The 23,083-nt window shown below is 36.5% G+C and overlaps 1 protein-coding gene across 1 annotated transcript in view; it reads left to right on the top strand.

Annotated features, from left to right (window-relative positions):
• Positions 1-23,083, top strand: part of EML5 (echinoderm microtubule associated protein like 5) — a 96,568-nt gene that overhangs the window by 49,949 nt on the left and 23,536 nt on the right. The window contains exons 22-30 of the mRNA XM_019472448.1: positions 709-850; positions 3,082-3,234; positions 4,084-4,215; positions 5,228-5,316; positions 6,118-6,294; positions 7,249-7,450; positions 9,132-9,258; positions 10,854-10,868; positions 18,602-18,610. Of these exons, the coding sequence (XP_019327993.1) occupies positions 709-850; positions 3,082-3,234; positions 4,084-4,215; positions 5,228-5,316; positions 6,118-6,294; positions 7,249-7,450; positions 9,132-9,258; positions 10,854-10,868; positions 18,602-18,610 (1,046 nt within the window). The remainder of the gene's footprint in view (positions 1-708; positions 851-3,081; positions 3,235-4,083; positions 4,216-5,227; positions 5,317-6,117; positions 6,295-7,248; positions 7,451-9,131; positions 9,259-10,853; positions 10,869-18,601; positions 18,611-23,083) is intronic.

Raw genomic sequence — 23,083 nt, 5'->3', positions numbered from 1 at the left:
CCTACAATTACTTTTTTGTAAATAATCCCTTAATAAAAATAAAGTCATTGCATTCACTGACTGAAGACAGGCAAGTGCCTCGACCTGCTGGCCACGCTTCTTTTGGTGCAGCCCAGGATAAAGTTGGCCTTCTGGGCTGCGAGCGCACATTGGTGGCTCATGTCCAGCTTTTCATCCCCCAGTACCCCCAAGTCCTTCTGGGCAGGGCTGCTCTCAATCCCTTCATCCCCCAGCCTGGATTGATACCAGGGGTTGCCCCGACCCAGGTGCGGGACCTTGCACTTGGCCTTGTTAAACCTCATGAGGTTCACACGGGCCCACTTCTCCAGCTTGTCCAGGTCCCTCTGGACGGCATCCCATCCCTCTGCTGTGTCAACCGCACCACTCAGCTTGGTGTCATCTGCAAACTTGCTGAGGGTGCAGTCAACCCCACTGTCTATGTCATTGACATAGATGTGTGTCAATGACACACATTATTTCTAAGGGAAAAGTTTTCCCTAGTACGAATTACTGTAATTTGTACTTTTACTGTAAGTAGCAGGGTGAGGGTTTTTTCAGGTGTTCTATGTTTCTATTCAGATACTTCGTTATGATACTCTGAAGATATGCATGTTCTTTCTCTGTTGTTTTTTTTTAAACTGCCTTAAATGTATTATTTCATATTTCAGTTTAAAATACAAAGTCATCTGATTCATTGTGTTTTTTCAGGGTCACATGGAGGGGGAAGTTTGGGGTCTAGCTACTCATCCTCATTTACCTATTTGTGCCACTGTAAGTGATGACAAAACCTTAAGAATATGGGATTTATCTCCTAGCCATTGTATGTTAGCTGTTCGCAAATTGAAGAAGGGTAAGACGCTTGGTATGAAAAAATATTCCACTGAATTCAGTTGACATTTACTAACATTATGAATCTTTCAAAAGCAAGACTGAATAAATTCCTTTCTTTGCTCAAATTATTTTATCAATGCTATGTTCACGAGTTATGTAGCCCTTAAGCTAATGAATCTGTACAAAAGATTTCTATGTAATACTGTTCCTAAAATTATTTGCAATTGTAACATATTTAAGTCAGTGAATTTACAATAAAAGTTGAGCCAATTACACAAACCTGCCATGTTGCTTGCCATTGCAAGCTTTTTTGAACAGTGGAGGACTTCAAATCTAGAAGTTTTTGGAAGAAATCTTAGAATTAATGTTGAATTTCTCTTCTTTGTGAACATTACAAGAATTGGGAATGTCAAGCAAAGAGAAAAGTTATAAAATTCTTACTCGTATACTATATAACTAAATTATATTTTGACAGATGGAAGATCTGTTGTAAGTGACATCATAAGGAGACTTTTTTTAGGATTAGACCAGACTGGCCTTAACAAGCTTTTAATGATATATATGCTTTGCTAGACAAAGGAATACAATAGGCTTTATCTGTTTGGCATTCAGTAAAGCATTTTGATCCAAACCTTATAGGAAGCTTAGCTGAAGATAATTTGGATTGATAAAGTAAACGTAAGAAGAGTCACGAGCTGGCACAAGCAGGGATTAAACAAGAAAGTTTCAAGTTGGTGAAATCTGCTCAAGTCTTAAAGCTGATATTTCTTAATATTTTTAAGAGTAGTTTTGGCAGAAAAATAAGGACTGAGATGACTTAATTTCCTGATGAGACACATTTTGAGGTGCTTTGGCGATCTTAAAAAGCACCTGTGTACTGTAGAGAAAGAGCTGGATACTTCTGCAGACTGCAGTAATGGAAATGAGTTCAAGATGGTGAAATCTGCTCAAGTCTTAAAGCTGATATTTCTTAATATTTTAGTTTTTAGTTTTGGCAGAAAAATAAGGACTGAGATGACTTAATTTAGACACATTTTGATCCAAACCTTATAGGAAGCTTAGCTGAAGATAATTTGGATTGATAAAGTAAATAAGAAGAGTGTCACGAGCTGGCACAAGCAGGGATTAAACAAGAAAGTTTCAAGTTGGTGAAATCTGCTCAAGTCTTAAAGCTGATATTTCTTAATATTTTAATATTTTTAAGAGTAGTTTTGGCAGAAAAATAAGGACTGAGATGACTTAATTTCCTGATGAGACACATGATGAGATGCTTTGGCGATCTTAAAAAGCACCTGTGTACTGTAGAGAAAGAGCTGGATACTTCTGCAGACTGCAGTAATGGAAATGAGATAATATTTGGTAATTAAAACAAGCAAGACTCGATGACTGTAAGAAAAATGTCTGTGTAGCTGAGGAGTAACTGAGGAGCAGAAGGCTCAGGATGTTCTAGCTGATGGCAGGATGACAGTTACGTGTGATAGTGAGGTATTTTTCTCAGGACATGTTGAAGTATTAATATAATTTACAAGAGACTAATCAGAATATTTTTGGTGTACACTTCTCATCTGTGTTCAGCTGAATGAAATTAAATTGAAAGTTGAGTATGGAGAAAGAGGAGCTACAGGATAATGAATGAGAAGCTTTGTGGTGGAGTCAGCTAAATAAAGAATTACCATCTACAGGTTAATCAGAGGAACAAATAGTAGGGAAAAATACTTATGCTAATGGAAAATTCTGGCATGGAAACGAATCTATGTAAGCTAACCATAAATTTAGATTGGAAATTAAACTGTTTTTCAAATTAAACTTGACATGTTTATTAAAAGGATTATATGACACAGTGACCATGATAGCAAACGACTGGATTCTGTGAGTCCAGGTCTTTTCCAGCTGTGTTCTCCTTACCAGAGCAAATGGTAACAAATAACTGGCACCAGATACTAAGAAGGAGAGCAAATTAAAAATATATAGACAATAGTGATTAAGCTATATTACTAATGTAGAACATATGTCAATTAATATGCAAATAAATGTAATCTAAGATTCTGGGGTTGTGTACTTGTCCATTTGCCAATAGCTTCTCTGTACTATCACAGATGTAGAGCTTGGAAATGATCTTGGCAACATCTAAAAAATTTCATTAGACTATATACTATAAGAATAGCTTTCCTTTACTACTGGAAAAATAAATCTAAAAGAGGGATTATGCACTGTAAATGTACCTGAATGCCACTTCTGTATTCCTCATAGGAGGTAGATGTTGCTGCTTTTCTCCTGATGGAAAAGCATTAGCCGTTGGTCTCAACGATGGAAGTTTTTTGATAGTTAATGCAGATACCCTGGAGGATCTAGTCTCTTTCCAGCACAGGAAAGATGTTATTTCAGAGATCCGATTTTCTCCTGGTAAGTGATTTAAAATGAAGTTTTTTATATCAAGGTTGTTCAAGCAAGCTTTATAACCTTTAAAAGATAGAAGTAGTAGAGATTTGTAGTACTCTTTTACATGTAACAAATAAGTCAGCAAGACTAATATTAACATTTTGAAAAATACTGGGTGCGAAATCCAATGTTGCTCATTTAAGGATGAGATTATTGGAATAGGTTTGCTGATAGTAACCACCTGAATGCAACAGTCAATTTTGAATCATGAACATCCAGCAGCCTCCCTAGGTCCCTAGGGTTGCACTTTATGAGCTGCATAAGTTTGGCTCTTCACCGAGGTTACTGTTAGCTAATGAGAATGCTTGAAACTTATGTGTCAGAAAGTTCTGGCGTCGTCTTTTTTCTTCTTTTTCCCCCTAGGGTGCTTAGCACTCCCAGTGAGGCTAGGTTTTTTTCAAACAGTACAGCTCTTATTTAGGAACTCAAATGTATGGCCTAAACTAATAATACTACTTCAGTGAAAATACTCTTCTGTAGGACAAATTTGATGCAAATTACTGATACCAATTCTCATGCAACATTACTTTCTGGTTACCTAAGCTTTACCGCCCTCTGAGTGCAATAAATGTTTAAAATGTCATCAAATGGTTTTTATTGTTTGAAGATGTAATGGTGTAATGGTTGTATATTTCATACTGATTTTGATTATGTGATACGAACATTAGTCTGTCGGGGACTATGTATGAATTAGCAAGCTCATTTCAAAGATATCCGAGTTGCATATAGCTAAATTCCAGAACGTACTTGTGTTTAAAATACAGAGCACTACAGTTTTTGAAAATGTCTTGTGTTTCTACTGATGTGTTTTAGGGGCTGGAAAGTACTTAGCTGTGGCATCCTGTGACAACTTTGTCGATATTTACAATGTAATGAGCAGTAAACGAGTAGGAATCTGCAAGGGAGCCTCCAGCTATATCACACACATGGACTGGGACGTAAGAGGTAAGTAGCATTCCTTCTAAAAATCTACTGGAAGATTGATTACATTATAGACTAAATACAGTACATCTACAGTATGAATTTATGGTATCACTGACAGATTTGTTTCTTCAGTTTATGAATATGCTCACAGCATCTGAATAAATATAAAAATATTATTTTTACTACTATTTATATATTTAGAAGTTGTGCAATTTGAAGTAAAATAGATTGTCTCTATAGATCGGTTTGTTTGGGGTTTTTTTTACATCTTCTGTGTTTATTGTTTGACTTCTACTTCTTGAACAATGTACTGCATAATGCAGTTGCATCTGTAGCTCAGGAATATGTATCCTTATTGTCAAAAATAGCAGAAAGACTGGATTTCCTGTCTTCCTGGGTCTTAATATGTGATTAATTTAAATACTAACTTCAGTCCTGTTTCATACAAAAACAAGGCAGTGCAATTGTGCAATCTGTTAGTTCCTGCTCTTATTCCTCTACCTAATCACTTTTGAAACAGTCCGGTTTAATTTGAAAGTGTGTTATAAGTTAGCTTCCTCTGAGAATTTTGAAAACAGGAAGAGAATAAAAACATTAATGAGAATTTCCCTCAGAAGTAGTATAAAGGCAAGCAGAAGTCAGCTGCTTGGAAGCAGCCATTGGCCAGGCAGAATATGTGTTTCTCAATCCCAAGAGCACATGTATGCTGGTCAGCCAGTTGTCACAAACAAGCTCTGAATTAGACCCAGTACATTTTGTCTACCGTCTGATGGGACAACCATGAACAGGAGAGAAAAGTCATGCATTATTACAGTTTTCAAAGAGAGGAAGAAGGACTGTGAATTTAAGGGGTAAAAGGACTCAGATCTTCAGAAGCCCATACTTCCAGATCCACTGTTTATGTATGCAACGTTTTCCAATGGAAACAAATATTTTGTGTAATGCTGTTAGCAACAAAAATTTCAAAATAACTTTTTGGTAAAATGGAATCTTCTGTTTAATGTTAATATACAATATGTAATATGTTTTATAGGGAAGCTCTTGCAAGTCAACACTGGTGCTAAAGAGCAGTTGTTCTTTGAAGCTCCTCGTGGGAAAAAACAGACAATTCCTAGTTTGGAGGTGAGGAAATAGACTGCCTTCTTAACTTGTTTGCAAATTAGAGTTATGATACAACCATCTATACCACATAAGCAGGAATGATGTATAAAACTATAATTTTAACTGGCCTGTTGAAAAAGCTTCAGTTTAGGCATTTGCTGTCCTTTATCCTTTTCTGCAGCCTGTTCAATTAGATAACGTCAGAATGATAAAATACATAGGGGATATCACATTTGTCTCTTAAGAAAAAGACGTTTGGCTGACTTAAGTGCTCGTGAAAATCTCACTGGACTTCTGTATGCCTCTTCTGGTACCTAAACACCTTTGAAAACCTATTGCAGATTACTAGCCCTAACCTTGCTGTGGAAGACCTCATGCCTATCTTTACATAACAATGCAATATAGTATACATAATGTACATAGGCAAATGTAATATATTGTAGCTATAGTATTGATTCGTTTTCCCAGGCATAGAGCATTGTCATAGCGCAGAGAGTGAAAATGGAAAATTTTCAAATAATATTTTCTATGACATTGAAAGGCAGTGTTGAAAAATGTGATTTGTTTTCTCTAGCCTGGAAGGGCAGGTAAGGTCAAAATTTTTTAAATACTTCTAGAGGTTTTGGAACTGGAAGTTAACAGAGGTAAAATTAAGGGTCTCGAATGAAATCCTGAATAGTCAGAAAATAAGTGGTTAATATGTTAAAATACTATCTTTTAGATGTGACGTATCTTTCAGTGCAAGGACTTTCTTGAAATCAGATATGGAAGAAAACTGCCTGGGAAGAAGCATGCTGTGTCTCAAACAGGTTGTTTTTGTAGGTAGAAAAGATTGGCTGGGCATCATGGACAAGTGTTTTGGGCTCTTGCTGTGAAGGAATCTGGCCAATAATTGGTGAAGTCACAGATGTAACTGCTTCATGCCTCACTAGTGATAGTAAAATATTAGCCACAGGAGATGATTTTGGATTTGTGAAACTGTTTCGATACCCTGCTAAAGTAAGTAATTTTCAGATATTCGTGGAGAAGATTGATTAATAAAACTGCCTTTTCAAAACTGTAAAAATTCATCACTCAGAACGAAATAGTGCTTTTATACTTTTGTCCTTATGATCAAAGAAGGCATTCAATATTACACTGCAATTTGCAATGCATTAAACTTTCAGTTAGTAAGAATGACCATTCCAGGTCAGACTAAAGAGCCATCTCGTGTAGTGTCCTATCACTGACAGTGGCAAATGCATAGGAAAAACTGTAAGAATGGGAATGGGACAGGCACTGTCTAATAATATCTTAGGCATTAATATCCTCCGTGTGATTTTTCAGTGTCGTTTTTAGACCCTTAAGCTCTTGTTTTGGAAGACAGTGAACATTTCACTCACCTTCATTTTCACCTCACCTTCATTTCACTCGTGATTTTATACACCTTCATTCTGTCCAACCTCAGTCATTTTTCTCTAAGATGAAGCACTTTAATATTATTTAATCATGCATCATAGAAAAGCCATTCCAGAAGCACATTATATTTTTACTGCTTTTCTAAAGCCTTTCTAGTTTTCCTGTGTATTTGTCAGTAAACATGTCTTCAATTTTAAATATTTTGCCATGCTAAGAATGGTAACAATGCACAAGTATTGACTCAAAATATTCTATGTGCATTTCATTCTTAATCTGTCGATTATTTTCTCTCTTAGGAAGAACAATCCAGTGTTTATTGCTGGAATCTGTTTATAAACAAATTCTTGCATGCTTGGTATGGAAATATGGTTAACATTTCATGAAGTTGCTGTAGGAGAGGAACTTGGCAAATCATGTGATACATACAAATGCAAAACAGCTGAAGCATAAACTGTAAAGAAGTTAAGAACATGTTGTTGTGCGCTGGCAACTCATTTCAGTTTTATCTAGCAGACTCATTAAACTTGATCTGTGCCTTTTCTTCTCCCTTCTTAGGGAAAGTTTGGAAAATTTAAGAGGTATGTTGCTCACAGTACACATGTAACAAACGTCCGTTGGACCTATGACGACAGTTTGTTGGTCACTGTTGGAGGAGCAGACACCTCTTTAATGCTGTGGACTTACGAGATGGAAGGACATCGGGATAGCAGGCAGTGTGACAGTGAAGAGTCTGATCTAGATTCTGAAGAAGATGGAGGTCAGTAATAATTTATAAAACTAGCTGGGTTATGCTATCTCAAGAAGACTTCATTAATGGAAAACTGCTAATTTAGAAATAATTTTTATATATGATTTTTAATCTTAAATAGTGAAGACGTGTCAAAAATTTAAATAAAATTTCTTTTTGGGGAAAGGACTGATAAACTGTTGTGAAGAAAATGATAAGGAAGTGTTTGACTTACTGCTTTGAGTCAGAGTATATAAAAAGACTCTTGACATCTTTTAAATGAAAAAATATTAAGTGCCAACTATAGGTAACTTCCAAAAATCTATATAGAAAAATACATTAATCACAGTTTAGATTCTAATGGAATTATGTTGAAATCTGTATAATGTGAGATCATTGTTATCTTGATGTTACAGCATCTGTTTCCATAACGTGAAAGCATAGTAGACTGAGGTAGACTGATGTTCATATATGGAACAATCTACTGCAAGATCATAATATCAGTAGTTATAAAGTGTTAATTACCTTTTGTAGAATTAACTTCTGTTGGTTACACATACTTAATGTGTTCCTCTTCATGTTATAATTCCAAGGGTTCATTCAGGAGCCTCCTAACTTGTTCTTTCTTCTCCCAAGTGCAATTTTTCCTCTTTGTCAATTCTTCAGTCTTCAAGCATTTTTAAACTATCACTGCTACTCTTTAAATAGTTCTGTGGAATAAATTAACTTCACTTTTCACTAAAAACTGTTGAATGACCAAAGAGACACTTTAAATATTAGAGGCATATTAAACATTCATTGGAGAAGAATTTTTATGCACTGTCTTTCTGCTTAAAAATATTGAAGATTACATCCGCAAAGTAATTCAATTGCCTACAGGAGCACTTGGTCAACTTTAGCTTTCTGAATCAAAAATTGCAATCTTCAGAGTTTTTGTTCAGCTTCTGCCTGTGACCTGTTAGCACATCTTTGCCCAATAACCTTCCCTAGGCTCTGGTGCTTTACACAGAACCCTTTTTAAGCTATGTGTTCAAAAATACTCTAAAAGAGAGGTCTGTTAAGCTTTACAAGAAAAGACATTGACATCTTTTTCCACAAAAGTTTCTCTTCATCAGGTGCTATTAATTTCAGTTAGAGTTAAGACCTATTCATAAAATTGGCATTAGTAGTCTTGATCTTTGAAAAAAATGGAGACTAAGTAACAACACTGTCGCTATTTAGCCTTTTTGCCATGTTTACTATAGTAAACATCATCTTGATATGCCTGACAGTCCCTAAGCATTATGTAGGAACCCTGTGCAGACCTGTAGATTCCATCCTAATGGATGGATCCTGAAACTGAGAACAACCTGGTGCTAAATCTTCCAGAACTTAACAGCAGGTGTCATGTAGCAAGGTCCTTTTGTTAACAGTGACCCTGAGTTAAGGCCAACCAAGCAGAAATGAGGTAGCTTTGAATGTCCCTTGAATCTTTGTTAATCATTTTTTCCACAAAGATACTGTAGAGAATTTTTTTCTTAGAATGTCTTTTATTAACAATGTTCATTATTCCCAGCTGCTTTCTTTCTGTTATGTATTTATGTTACTAATAATACATGGTATAATTGTTCTTGTAGTCCAGTACTTTGTTGAAAGCTGCACAAATTATGATTTAATTTTCTTTGTCTGGTCTCTTATTTTGGTTTTATACTGTTCACTCTGATTTTGTTAGGTTATGACAGTGATGTGACAAGGGAAAATGAAATTAATTACACCATCAAAGCCTTATCAACAAACATTAGACCAATGTTTGGAATTAAGCCTCATCTGCAACAAAAGGAGCCAACCTTAGATGAAAGGTAATTGCTAAATTACAGTTCTAGCCAAGAAAGCAATCTGAAAAGATGATTAATAGGCAAACATAATTATATTGGAAAATATATGCAACTTAAAAGGGTATGTATAAAAAGAGTGGAAATATTTCTTTGGAGGGAAAAAAAAAACCCTTAAGAAAATTCTTGCCTAACGACTAGGCTGTAACTTTTTCAGAGAGCACGAATGACTGTAAATGAGATATATATATATATATTATTATGTTTGGGGAGTTTCTTGAGCCACTTGACTTGTTTGGTGGTGTTTGATAATATGTTCTTTTTGAAACTTAAATACCGAGTGGTATCTATTGATGGCATTATAGGCATGAACCTGTACAATTGTTTTATTGAAAGACAGCTTTCAGTTGTTTGTTTTTGCCAACAAACTAATCTGACTAATTCAGCTGTAATTTCTGCTTGCATTGTTTCTGTCTCCAGATAACTTCTACCTTTCTTTGAAAAATTCTGTCCACAGTGGTTCTGCAGTTTCTATTAATGAATCTTGGAAAATGATTGCTTTGTGGTGTTAGTTGATTGCTTGGTTCACTATCGTATGCTTTAGAAGAGAAGGGGGTGGGGAGCAAAGTAGAATAAGACCAGCAAGTAAAGTAGATGTGAAATAAGAAAAAGAATTTATAACCACTAGAACGTAATCTGTTGTAGAATCTGCAGCTGAGTACAGGACCCTGAAAGTTGTTGTTTGTTGTCAGCAAAATCGGTGTGGACAGTGTATGTGAGGAAAAAGGAAAGAGGGATTCCTAACACGATACAGTGGCGATTGAGGAACGCTAATATTAGAGGGAAGTGAGGAAAACACAACACAGTATAATTAGGAGTGAGGATGTAGAGAAATAGCAGATTGGAAACTTCCTGCAGGAATGTGAAGAGTTCTGTTACGATACACATGCCTCTTTCTGCAGTGAAGCTGACAGATCTGTGATGCCCTTGTTGAGAAATGGAGCTGATGTTTGTGGGAGTTTTGGTGTCATCATTTGTTTTCAAGTTGTGTTGCTGAAGGAGAGAATGGATGCCTGCATATAAAGCTGGGGCTCCCCATCTTGCATTTAAAATGAAAAATGGTCTTTCTGTTTATTAATTAGATGTATTTGATGTGGAAATCAAAAAGAAATAATGTGCATGGTATTGACATTTTGGATTTATATTTACTCTTGTTAATGAAAGCTGTGATTAAAGATTTTTTTTTTTAAATGAAATTGTAAACCTCTTGTATTTCTTTCAATAATTGCTTCTGGAAGCTGAGAGAGTTGTGTTTTCCGGTTTTAAATAAAATATTAAATAAAATTAATTCTGTAGTGAGGTAACTAGGTTCTGGTTCACAATGCATGAAAGTTCATGAAAGGATTCCATTGTGTCCATTGTTTAAAAGTTTGTGGCCCTAAAACTTCAAAGACAAGTTTTTGTGAAGAACAAAACCAGAATGTGGTTACTGTATGCATTTTAACTTCTGCTGAAGTTAATATTGTGTAAAATGGGTAAATGTTTTAGTAAGTCTACTTTCATAGATAGATACTAATTTTTATTTTATTTTTATTTCCCTTTTCCTTTTGCTTCCTATGAAGGCAGGGGGTAGTGAGGTAAGTTCATTCACACAAAGTCCAGGATCAAATGCATTTTAATAACTTAAGCTGCTTGGGAAGGTAGTTATACTTTGAAATAGAAGTGAAGGCTTTAACTCTGTTATTAAATAGTAGCTTGTCAATGGGTAGAAAAGGGATAAGGGACAAAGAATAAGCCCGGTTCTCAGTCTGAGTAGACATGAGTGGGTGCTAAATAGAGTATTTGGGAGGAGGTGATCAAATCTCATCCTCTTTTCCTCAATACTTTGGATTGGCTAAGGAACAGCTTGACTTAAGTAGCTATAGTCAGAGAGCTCGCCTAACTACTTGTGGACTTCTGTAAGACTGTATCACAGTGTTGGTGCAGAGGTCCAACATGGAATAAAAAGTGCAGGGAGCACGTTGCAGAGGTGTCTGAAGTGGCTATACAAGCAGTATCACCACGTCTGCACCACCGTGTTGGAGCTAATCATAGAATCATTAAGGTTGGAAAAGACCTCTAAGATCATCGAGTCCAACCGTCAACCCAACACCACCATGCCCACTAAACCATGTCCCTAAGTTGCTGCATCTACACGTCTTTTAAATACTTCCAGGGATGGTGCCTCAACCACTCCCCTGGCCAGCCTGTTCCAATGTTTAACCACTCTTTCAGTAAAGAAATTTTTCCTCACGTCCAATCTAAACCTCCCCTGGCGCAACTTGAGGCCATTTCCTCTCGTCCTATCACTAGTTACTTGGGAGAAGAGACCGACACCCACCTCGCTACAACCTCCTTTCAGGTAGTTGTAGAGAGCGATGAGGTCTCCCCTCAGCCTCCTTTTCTCCAGGCTAAACAACCCCGGTTCCCTCAGCCGCTCCTCATAGGACTTGTTCTCCAGACCCCTCACCAGCCTCGTTGCCCTTCTCTGGACACGCTCCAGCACCTCAACGTCCTTCTTGTAGTGAGGGGCCCAAAACTGAACACAGTATTTGAGGTGCGGCCTCACCAGTGCCAAGTACAGGGGCATGATCACTTCCCTACTCCTACTGGCCACACTATTTCTGATACAGGCCAGGATGCCATTGGCCTTCTTTGCCACCTGGTCACACTGCCGGCTCATATTCAGCCGGCTGTCAACCAGCACCCCCAGGTCCTTTTCCGCCAGGCAGCTTTCCAGCCCCTCTTCCCCAAGCCTGTAGCATTGCATGGGGTTGTTGTGGCCAAAGTGCAGGACCTGGAGCTTCAGGGACGAGGGAAGCTTTCTTGACTCGGCTGCAGCATTTTAACAGTGCACCTATCCTATACTACTTAAGGATCTGAGCTGCTAGGTCCACATAGCATTAGTATGATACGCAGAGTCGCTAGCTTAGGTGTCTGCATTAGATAATGGATTTTTGCACATACTCTCTTTAGAATATACGCATACTCAAAAACACACGTTGTAGCACAACGAATCCTTAGGCTGTAGGCCCCCCTTCAGACTTGTAGACTGAGCTGCCAGGACACTTGGACCTACACTGGTTAAGAAAGGAGAACCCCTGTCGTACCTACTTGGACCCTGTTTCCACAATGAAATCACATCCCTGTGGTGACAGATGATAGAATTTTGTTAATCTCTGTGTATGCTTCTGCAGACAACTTGATGTAATCAAGAAAGCCACTGTCTTCATCTAAATTTTAGATCATACCACTAACAACCTTTATCAAATTAATTCTGGTTTTAGGCTTTTAAAAAAATGTGTATCTGTAAAGTCAGTGTTTCTGTATAAGTTATATAGAGCTTGTATAACTTACGCAGACTTTTCTTCTGTGTTTGTTCATTTACAGGGTATTTGGGTGTACTGCTCAGAGTGTGGGTAGTACATCTGTGGCATTCAATGTTATGCGTAGGCTTATTATATTGACTGCCAAACATTAGAAGAGATACATTTCTTGTAGTAACACTTTATTGGAATCCGTGTATTCTCAGGATCACAGGTACACACCAGTGTAATGTGCTTCTGAGAATGTCTTTCAAGTAATTTTGACTTTGTGTATAAAGGAGATTCCTTATCAGAAAGTATCTGCACCTCTTTTACTGTTGAGTGTAGGAAGAGTTTAATTCGCTGTGAGAGAAGATGGAGATAAACACTACCAGATAATTGAACTCTAATGTTATGTATAAAGACTTCAAAGACCATACCAAAAATGTAGTTACTACTTAAGATTGTTGTACCTGACAGCTGAAGTGGTGGAATTCATAAACCCTAGCTGAGTAGTGAAGTTACCTCTATATAGAAGGAATATGATTTTTAGTATCCAGAGTATTAAATGAGATAAACAATAGGAGAACACTAAAGGAAGAAGCATACCTGAAATCTCATCTCTTTCCTACTTCTCACAAAAGCACATCTGCGAGGCCAGGAGTTGTATTCCGAGACCGTGGCCTGAATATAGAGTCAGAAATTACTCAACTGGGTACCAAAAATTGATTCACTAGAATTATTCTGATTCTAATACTATTAGAAGGGTTAAGTTGATCTCACCTTTTATGTTGTAAGTAGTAGGATGATGTAGGAAATCACAGGTTTAGGCCATTTAGTCTGTCAAAAATTCAAATACACATGACCAGGTGGGTCGAAACAGTGTCCCTCCTTTTTGCTAAAGCTCTGCAGAAAGGAATGGAAGAATCCCTAGGGTCAGAAAGGGAGAATAAGCAAAAGAGGCTGCAAAACACTGCAGTCTGGTGGGTAGGTAGCTTCTCTGTGAAGTATGGAACGTGGGATTCTGCTTTTGGTATAGCATAATCGTTTTCTTCCGGTGACCCTTAATTGAAAATATAAATGCAATTCCCAGAACATGAATCTGAACAAAGGATTATTTTTGTTCTCCAACAGAGGTAGTGTCCTGTTCTCAATTTTCTGTTTTTGCTCATAAATTACTTTTTTTTTTTTTAACTTGCAATAGCAGAATTTTAAAAAAAAATTGTTTTCCCCTTTGCAACAGCACAGTTTTACTAGGAGCAGTGGACATTTCTGTGTCTTAATAATTCCCAGAACATGAATCTGAACAAAGGATTATTTTTGTTCTCCAACAGAGGTAGTGTCCTGTTCTCAATTTTCTGTTTTTGCTCATAAATTACTTTTTTTTTTTTTAACTTGCAATAGCAGAATTTTAAAAAAAAATTGTTTTCCCCTTTGCAACAGCACAGTTTTACTAGGAGCAGTGGACATTTTTGTGTCTTAATAATTTTTATGGCTAACACATTAACTTGAGATGTGAGTTGCATCAACTCATATTTCTAGGCAGCACTGCCTTTATTTTTTTCCTTCAGGACAAACATGATTTTCTCCACTTTTTCTGGGACTTTTTTTTTTTAACAATCTTATCTAAGCAATTCAGTATTCAAAAGAAAATAATAAGGTAAATATTTTTGAAGCTTTAAATGGTCTGTTTTATCTACTGCTTGAGACAGTTGAAGAAGAAAACAATACATGTTTAAAAGAAGGATTTAGAGATGAATGGAAGAAATAGTTTGCTGCACACAAAGCCCCAACTTTCAGGCTTAACCATTTGCAGTTTTATTGTATAGTTCCCATAATTAAAAAGCAACTTGATTGGTGGGCTCTAGTACTAGACAGCACACATGACCAGAAGATGCAAGCTATAAAAGAATACAGCTGGCAGTAAGTCATTCTAATATGGCCCACTGATGCTGAGAATGAAGGGAAAAGGGTAGCATGGCAGTGGTACTGTTCAGTCTTTGTTTTGGGACAGTGAGGAAAAATGTAAATGGGAGACCTACAAGACTGCGTTAGCTTCAAAGCTATTTCAGCTTGCTTTTGATTGTGTATTTAAAAACAATTATTTTTATTGCTCTTGGAGGTTCCCATACAGGAATTCTCACTTTATTGGAAGTTTTGAAATTAAAAAAGATTGCTTTAGAGACTTTCTTTCCAAGTCTTAAATCAGCATTACTTCATTACATGATATAATGATTTGAAAAAATCAGCAGACAGTTGGCTAGAGTTAATAAGTCTGACTGTTACTTTTAGCTTTCTTTTAGAAGTTAGTGGGACAGGTATTTTTTGAAAATAAGAGATGCTAGTGCTGTAAAAGTTGATATGCTGAATAGAATTATGTTGAAGCCTTAAATTTCAGGCACATTTTTTGCAAAACTTATGGATGCTAGAACTCAAGATTTCATTCAGATTCAATCAGTTTAAGGTCTGCTTGCAGTGTAGTTTAAGGCCACCTCTACTAATGCTATGCTATTCTCTAGTAGTAAAATTACCATAATGTATCATTGACATTGGAATGCTTATTTTAACTTCTGTTGAAAACACAAAGTGACATTGGCTGTGAGGCAGCACTTATGTCTACAGTTTGAATTATTTATGATTTCTGAATAATAATATTAAAAAAATATTTTTATGTGAAAAGATGTCTACTGTGTGTCTAATGTGATTGTGTAATAGCTTTATGGATATTCAGCAGCACAAAATAAATTGGAAAACTGTTTCTGTCCTTTACTAAAAGTTCTTTCCTAGTATGTTTTTGTGGTAGGTAAATTGCTCGGAAGAAAAATCCATCATGGATGGATAATTTTGAAAACACTTCTGGCTCAGCTACTCCCTGAACTGCAAATAACTGGAGGTTGGGAGAAGAATCTGGAGAATATCACTGCATTCTTATTCTGTTCTTATACTCCCTGAAGTGTTCACTATTTGTCACTGTCAAAGGGAGGATGCTGTCATTAATGTACCTTAGATAAGAATGGCTGTACCAAGAGTTCTCAAAACTAAACAACCAGGAATTCTGGTTTGATTTTTCACCATAAATTTACCATACTAAAGATTTGCAAGCAACTAAAACCTCTGAAAGAGTGTCTCTCTTAGTCATCACTATCCTGTTTTCTTAGTACATATCATTACTCAGTCCACGTGCTCAGATCTCTTGTATGAGAAGATCGCAGTGTTTTATATCTTTTGAAAATTCTTTAGATGCTCTGCATTCACTCCCAGATGCAATTAAAAAACAGGCAGTCGGGCAAAATTGCTTCCGTTTGTTTTTTGTTTGGTTTGGTTTGGTTTTTTTGTCGTGAGGATTTTTTTGTGTGTGGAAGGACATATGCAAAAATACATAACCTATTTTAGATCCTTGTGTATTCATAATGGGAAGGGAACTAACAAACTATTTACAAACTAGTCCTTTACTGATCCAGAAGTGAAGAATTTTTTTTTACCTGATACAGACAGTGAATAAACCTAAATTGTACTTCCAAGAGGGTGAGAGAGGGAGGAAGCTACTCAAATGCGTCTTCCTGTATCTGAACCTCACAATTATCACCTTGTAATTGCCACTGAAAGTCAGAGATTTTATACAAACATCTTCCATATGTTTCGGATAAATGGACGGAATGCAATTAGATTTTTCTGCTTGCCAGTCTGGTGACTTGTGATATGAATGTAAATAGCACAAATTCCAAAGTTCTTTTTGTAAAAAATCAGCTTTATCCTCTCGTTTCGCTCTGTCAGCTTGTGTGATTTGGGAGGGGGGAGAAACCAGGAATCAAAATGAAAAACTATAGCAAGGGACTTTCTATTAGCAGCTTCTTCCCTCTCTCTGTTCACCCTGTTTGCAGAATAAAGTAGATTACAGGAAAGTTTACATTTAAATTTAACTTCTTTTTTTTAGCAGTTTTAGAAAGAAAGCAGGGCTTTTTGAAGCTAACCTTTCTGTGAATCGGTTTCTGAACATTGGAATGTACATTAGTGCAGGGCATTAACCTTGAGATTGAAAACCCTGAGATTTCTGGAGATTTCATTCTCCAAAAGCAAGATTATCATTAGTTACTTGTATTACTGTGTCTCTGAGCACTAGTGATAGACTAGAACGACATTATGGAAAGGAATGGTCTCCCTTTACCAGTTTGAGGTAATGATTTTTTTCTCCCAAAGCTGAGTTAACTTACATCTTTGAGGAAATCAAAAAGCCAATTACCAAAGTATCAAGGTTTACCAAATCATCTCCAGTTTTGAATGCAAGGAAAAAAAACCTATTCATTTTGCAACTAAAATAATCAGATATGACCAGGAAAGACATGTCTAGAGGAATGATTGCATGGCCCAGTGATGAGGGTTGCAAGATTTGTATTTGGGTTATGATCTGTGTAAACGGACTTTATCAACAGAACCTAAGTAGTTATGTGGACAAAATATGCATTTATCGAAGACCTCAAGAAAAGGGTAACTGAAACACAGGCATATTGCTAGATAGGTTGAATACAGCTGCAAATAAGTCTTGCATATTTCAGTGATGAAGACAGCACAAAAGCCTTTGATACAAGGCAGATTTCATAAATTAGGCATCCTATCATGTCTCCATATATGTAAATATTTACCAGCTAATAATTAGATCTGTCACATGTGGTCCATGTGGAAAATCTTGTTCCATACTTAAATCATGAGATTGAAAAAGTAGAATTGGAGATTAAAGAATTGAAACTGCCAAATGAAAGCTAAACATTTTCCTCTGACTATATGAACGTTTGGTTCAGTGTACTCTGGAAAATTGTAAGAGAAAACTGTGCTCCATTCTTCTAGAAACTCTCCTTTCCCCTGCATGGTGCTTATTCTGAAAAATATCTGAAGATATTTGAATTCTGTAGTCCTTGAAGAATTGCATGTAATTGACTGTAAAACCTGTTTAAGATGCATTTGAATTTTATTGGGAGAAAAGGTTTAGCTGTTTCCTGTATGAAGAAATAGTGCATCAGTCCTGCATTGCAGAATAAAGTTGAAACTACTTAGAAGGGATTCAGTAAAACAGATTATTATCATTGGGTGAAAAAAAAACCAAAACATTTGTAAGTTGGTAACACTGTTTTCTTAATTTTCTGGAAAGTTTTCCCTAACAGGTGAGAGAAAAATTATTTTTGCTTCACCTATAAGTGAAAAGGACTGATAACTAGTGTCTTTGCTGCAGTGGAATTGGTTGGTAGTTCTTAAAAGAAAAGCAAATCAAAACAAAGAAAGTCTACCTGCTAATCAGACTAATGAAAGGTGCTCATGCATAGTACCAATATTAGAAAATAATCTGTACATGCCCATATATTCTGATGGTTAATAATGATTTTTTGCTAGTCAAAGTATAGGAGTATGCATCATACGTGACGGGGAAAACCCTTTCAGTGCAACAAATTTGTGAAACAGATGCCCAAATATCTTCAGTCAACATAAACTGAATTAAATAATCATGAAAAAACAGTATATAGCAGCAGTGCTCAGTATCCCACACATTTTGACTAGCTGAGATGATTGTATTTTAGTATAACTGAAAGTATTTTTATGAGTGAACTTGAACATCTGTCTTTAATAGTGAATTGACTGTTCTATCCATCAGCTCATTTCGGGAAGTTAAACCTGCAAAACCTTTCTTTGAGTAATTCCAGTGTTGTGTTTGCCAACTCTTTAAACACTTGATGTACTTCAGAGGTTTTTGGGTCTGCTTCTGCTTTCTTTCTCTGTTTACAGTAGGAATCATTCCAAAGAATTATATTCTCATGCCAACACATGTTCATAATTCCCATTTAAGTGAATGGGAGTTTTCTGTACAAATGATAGATTTACATAATCTATGAAGTTGTGAATAATTCCCTTGTTGTAAAAAGAAGTAAACAAACCAGAAAGTCAATAATAATTATTTCTATGAATAATTCACTGACACCTAGCTTTCAGCAAAACTTGTATAAGTAATCCTTTTCTCTTTCCCACCTGCTGCTGAAAAGAGGTTCCAGGTAATGCTTTTATTTTGCTATCTAGTCCATATTTTACTGTCGTCTCCCACTTTCCTTGAAAAGCCATCTGTCATGTTGGGTGCTATACCATGCACCTATCACTCTTCAGAATTTTACTATATTACAAATTTTAAATTTATATGTATTCATTGTAGTTCTGTTCCATACAATAAGCTAGATATTTATTTACCTACCAATATAAAATTAACAACATGGACCATTAAACTTGCCTACATTTTACAAATAGTATTTTTCAGTAATATTTATTAAAATACAGAGATTAGCACTCTCTCCAGTCCCTAGTGGACAGCTATCCACCTCAAAGGTGGATTGTTTTACATTTGATGAGACAATCTCACCTGAGATGTCAAGCTGTACATGTTGCTAAATTATTAGTATTAGATTACCTATATCCACATTAGTGCGTACAAAATGGCACTTACTACTCATAGGACACATGAAAATAATTATGACTAATCATTGTCAAGAAGCAGTATTTAAAAACTACCAGGTTTCTTTGTCTTCTAATGGAAATCGGACCTCTAAAGTTTCACAAGTGACTTTGAAAATCTTACCAAGAGTGAATGGAAAAAACTCCTCCTTACTTTTAAAATTAATTCTCTACTTCATGCTTGCCAATACCTTTTGAGCCGGGCAGTGGAAGTTGCTGCATGCTGAAGGCTAGTGCAAAGTCAACGGCTAAGTTCTCTGCAAGTCCCCCAAGGTACGAGGTGCAGCTATGGTGACCCTCCCAGGAAGGGATTTTTTCTTTTGTACCAACAGCTATAATTTGCTCTATGAAATCAGGACCAAAATAACACTTGGATTTTTAAAAGAGAAATAAATATTGTAATTGACACTGTCATAAGTTACCATGGAACTCAAAGATTTGATGGCAGTTTATATTGACCACAGACGACCATCCCTTGTTCTGTTAATAAGTTTACAAACTCAGTATCAATAATAAAAATAGGGAGTGAAATACAACATCATATAAGACAACATGGGTAGCAGTATCAATAATATTGAAACTATGTCTAAAACTATGAAAAAGGGATTTCTTTGTCTCACAAACTACTTCAAAATGCTTGTATTCCATTTTTATGGTCTCATAACAAATATTAAAATATATATACCGATTCTATTTTCACGTTGAAAAAGTGCCAATATTGTTATTTATTTCCCCTATGATAGATGGCTGGAACTCTCCTTCCACATGTTCAAACTGACCCCATCCATATGTGCATTCACCCCAAAATGTTATTCATGCTCTCCTTCCCATCTTTGGCACACAGTTTTTGAGCATGCAGCTAGTTATACATGCAGGTATATGACCACTGTGTGTTGTATATGCCATTAGTTGCTTTCCTGCACATTAAATACCAAATGAAAAATATCTTCAGCTTTCGCACCTTTAAAAAAAGCACTTGGAAAATGTATTCTGGTGTCCTTCAACATTCCTACTTTTAAATGCACCAGTTTTCATCTTGAAACTTAATGGGGAAAAAATACATACGTGCTTGTAATTTGCATTCCAGTTCCACTGCTCTGAATCAATATAGAGTTAGTCTTTCATAGATAAGTACTTGTATAAATTGTTCAGGTGACCAGTGAGATAATACAGCTAACTGTAAATTGTCAAGTCCAGTTTTATTGACCAATATACAATCACTTTATTCTTTTGTGTGGTAATGTACGAATATAAATGTACTTTAATGAATGGCTAAGGATGGATATCAACCTATATTTGTATCTGTTTATCTGTACAGCCTTTAAGTATATAGATGGTCTTTTCAAGTGGTTGTATAACGTGAGATTGTTCTACCTCTTCTCCCATTCTATAACAAGGGATTAGCAGATGGCAAATGTTACAAAAATGCCACATTCTAGATCCAAGCAGCAGAGAAATCTTCACTTCCAGTCAGTTCAGTTCCAGTAACATAAACCTGTGCTGGCATCATGTCCTTTCAGTTTTTACTGCTTTCATGAAACTTTAGATATGGTCTCCTGCTCTATTTAATTGTTCTGCCTTTTTTCTCTAACTCACTTTTTCCTCTCTCTTTCAGGTACATAAATGAAAGGGGGGGGCGGGGGGGGAAGGAGAAATGAGTTTGAGTGCTCTGTGTCAAATGCAAGGGTGATGAGTGGAAGAAGGGCTCTTTATGCTGTGTTTTATCAACTTCCAGAGCAACAGTAATAAGACTGTTGCTGGATTGTCCATGACAAATCAGAAATTAAAAATATAACGTATTTGGAAGCATGCAGGACTGGGCAGGAGGTGGATTGGGCAGTTTTGCTCCATCTTCCCCTACCCCATCTGTAAAGCAGGACTGACCACCAGTGATGGAGCCTACAGCACTTGCATGCTGCCTGCCTGCTCAGCACCAGCATAGTCACTCACTTCTACTCCAGAGCTGTCTGGATGACCTATGGTCATCAAGTTTCCTACTGCTATTTAAGCTTAGTTTTGGTGGTTTGGTGTTGTGTTTTGGTTTTTTTTTTCAGGGAAAAACCTGTTGAACCCACTTTTCATTTTCTTTACCTCAAATATGTAATTACAGGGATTTCTTCTGCTGTTTTAGATGTATCCTTTTTATTTCCTTGAATGTCCCCTGGCCTATGCAGTCCTCCTTCAGTCTCTGATTTTGATGTATCTTTGCAACAGCAGTCAAACAGCACTAGCCTCTGACAACTGATAAACGTGCACTGTTCCTCCTAAATAATAGCCTTTCTGGGAATGCCTTTTTTCTTCTTAGAAACTCTAAATCGAGATGGGCATAAAAATACTTTTATGGATAGATTGTTAGGAATTGTCCTAAGAGAATTGGACTCAGTTCCCTACAGTTTGGACTTCTTGCTTCAGATCAGGTGGGTTTTTTTGACGGTAATGCATAGTAATCTCCTCTCTTTGATCTGAAATCTTCATTTGCTCTTGTGCTACTTTTCATAGATTTTTTTTTTTTTAAGAGTGGCATTAGTTACTGATAGGCTTCTTAGTCTGCTGTTCAAAGTAGTAGAGAAATTTATGCAAGATTACTAGATCTAGAATCTGACATTCTTGTTCTGTGTGCTGGCTGCAGTGTAATCTAAAGGAAACTACATTTAAAGATTTCCTTTCTGTCTGAAAAGCATCAGAAATTATGCTTCTCTCTCAGCTAGGAAGGCTCTCTGGAACTGTAAGAGGAGAGTGTCTTTTTCTACTTTCCTTTCTTCAAGAAGGTTTGCGTTTTTTTCTACTGGTGTGTGTGTAGGCTGGCAATCATATCTTGGGTGTTGATGTTTCACAGCTGAGTAAGGTGGCATTGTGATTTTATTTTTTTTTTCCTTAATATAGAATCATAGAATCGTTTAGGTTGGAAAAGACCCTTAAGATCATTGAGTCCAACTCTTGACTCCACCACTTCCCTGGGCAGCCTGTTCCAATGCTTGACAATCCTTTTGGTGAAGAAATTTTTCCTCACGTCCAATCTAAACCTCCCCTGGCGCAACTTGAGGCCATTCCTCTCGTCCTATCGCTTGTTACTTGGGAGAAGAGACTAACACCTACCTCGCTACAACCTCCTTTCAGGTAGTTGTAGAGAGCTGTAAGGTCTCCCCTGAGCCTCCTTTCCTCCAGGCTAAACAACCCCGGTTCCCTCAGCTGTTCCTCATAAGACTTGTGCTCTAGACCCTTCACCAGCTTTGTTGCCCTTTTGGACATGTCATTGACAGCTGGATTTCTTTTTCTTCAGAAGCCTTTTTGAGTTCTACAACATGCCAGTAGAAGCAGCATGCACAACAGACAGCATGCCAGTCTCACATTTCTGCAATACTCCCTACTGTACTTGCTGTTTGATTTTATAGCTGTGGCATGGGATGAGAGAAGAGGTAATACGACAGTGGAAAACTAGTGAACATTGATACTATTTATTATAGGTTTCTCTTTTTTCCCCCTCTCTGATTCTTGGGGAAACTAATGATTATGACCAACAGAATCACTGGTGTACAGTCTTTCAGTTTTCAGCACTTCAGCATTGTTCCTGATTTCCATGTTTAAAAAGAGAAAGGTGCATGTTGTGTTTGCTTAATTTAAAAAAGGATTTAAAGTCAACATTATGTAGGTGGTTTTTAAGGAACCGCTTTTGTATAAGTTTTTTTTAAGGAACTTCTTGCATTTATAAATGTGTTCCTAGTTATCTAATAAATGAGTAGCAATTATGGAGGTATCAAAGGAATTAAGGAACTCTAATTATAATTTAAAGTAATAAACTGTAGGTAGGAAAAAAATTGGTTAGCAACTCTTAATATCATTAACCTGTTACACAAATCAGGTATTAGATATATTTCAATAACTATAATTCTTAGCCATAAAATAACAGGATATGTATAATCATGGGTATGTGCAATTCATTTAACTTGTTAACCCTGTTCTTTCTTCAAAGACTTTTGATTGCACAGGCAGAGAACTGGTTATTATTTTGCCATTTAACTTCA

Source organism: Aptenodytes forsteri, unplaced genomic scaffold (genome assembly GCF_000699145.1).
Source record: "Aptenodytes forsteri isolate BGI_AS27 unplaced genomic scaffold, ASM69914v1 Scaffold193, whole genome shotgun sequence".
Classification (NCBI taxonomy): Eukaryota; Metazoa; Chordata; class Aves; order Sphenisciformes; family Spheniscidae; genus Aptenodytes; species Aptenodytes forsteri.
This window is presented reverse-complemented; position numbering and strand designations above follow the sequence as displayed.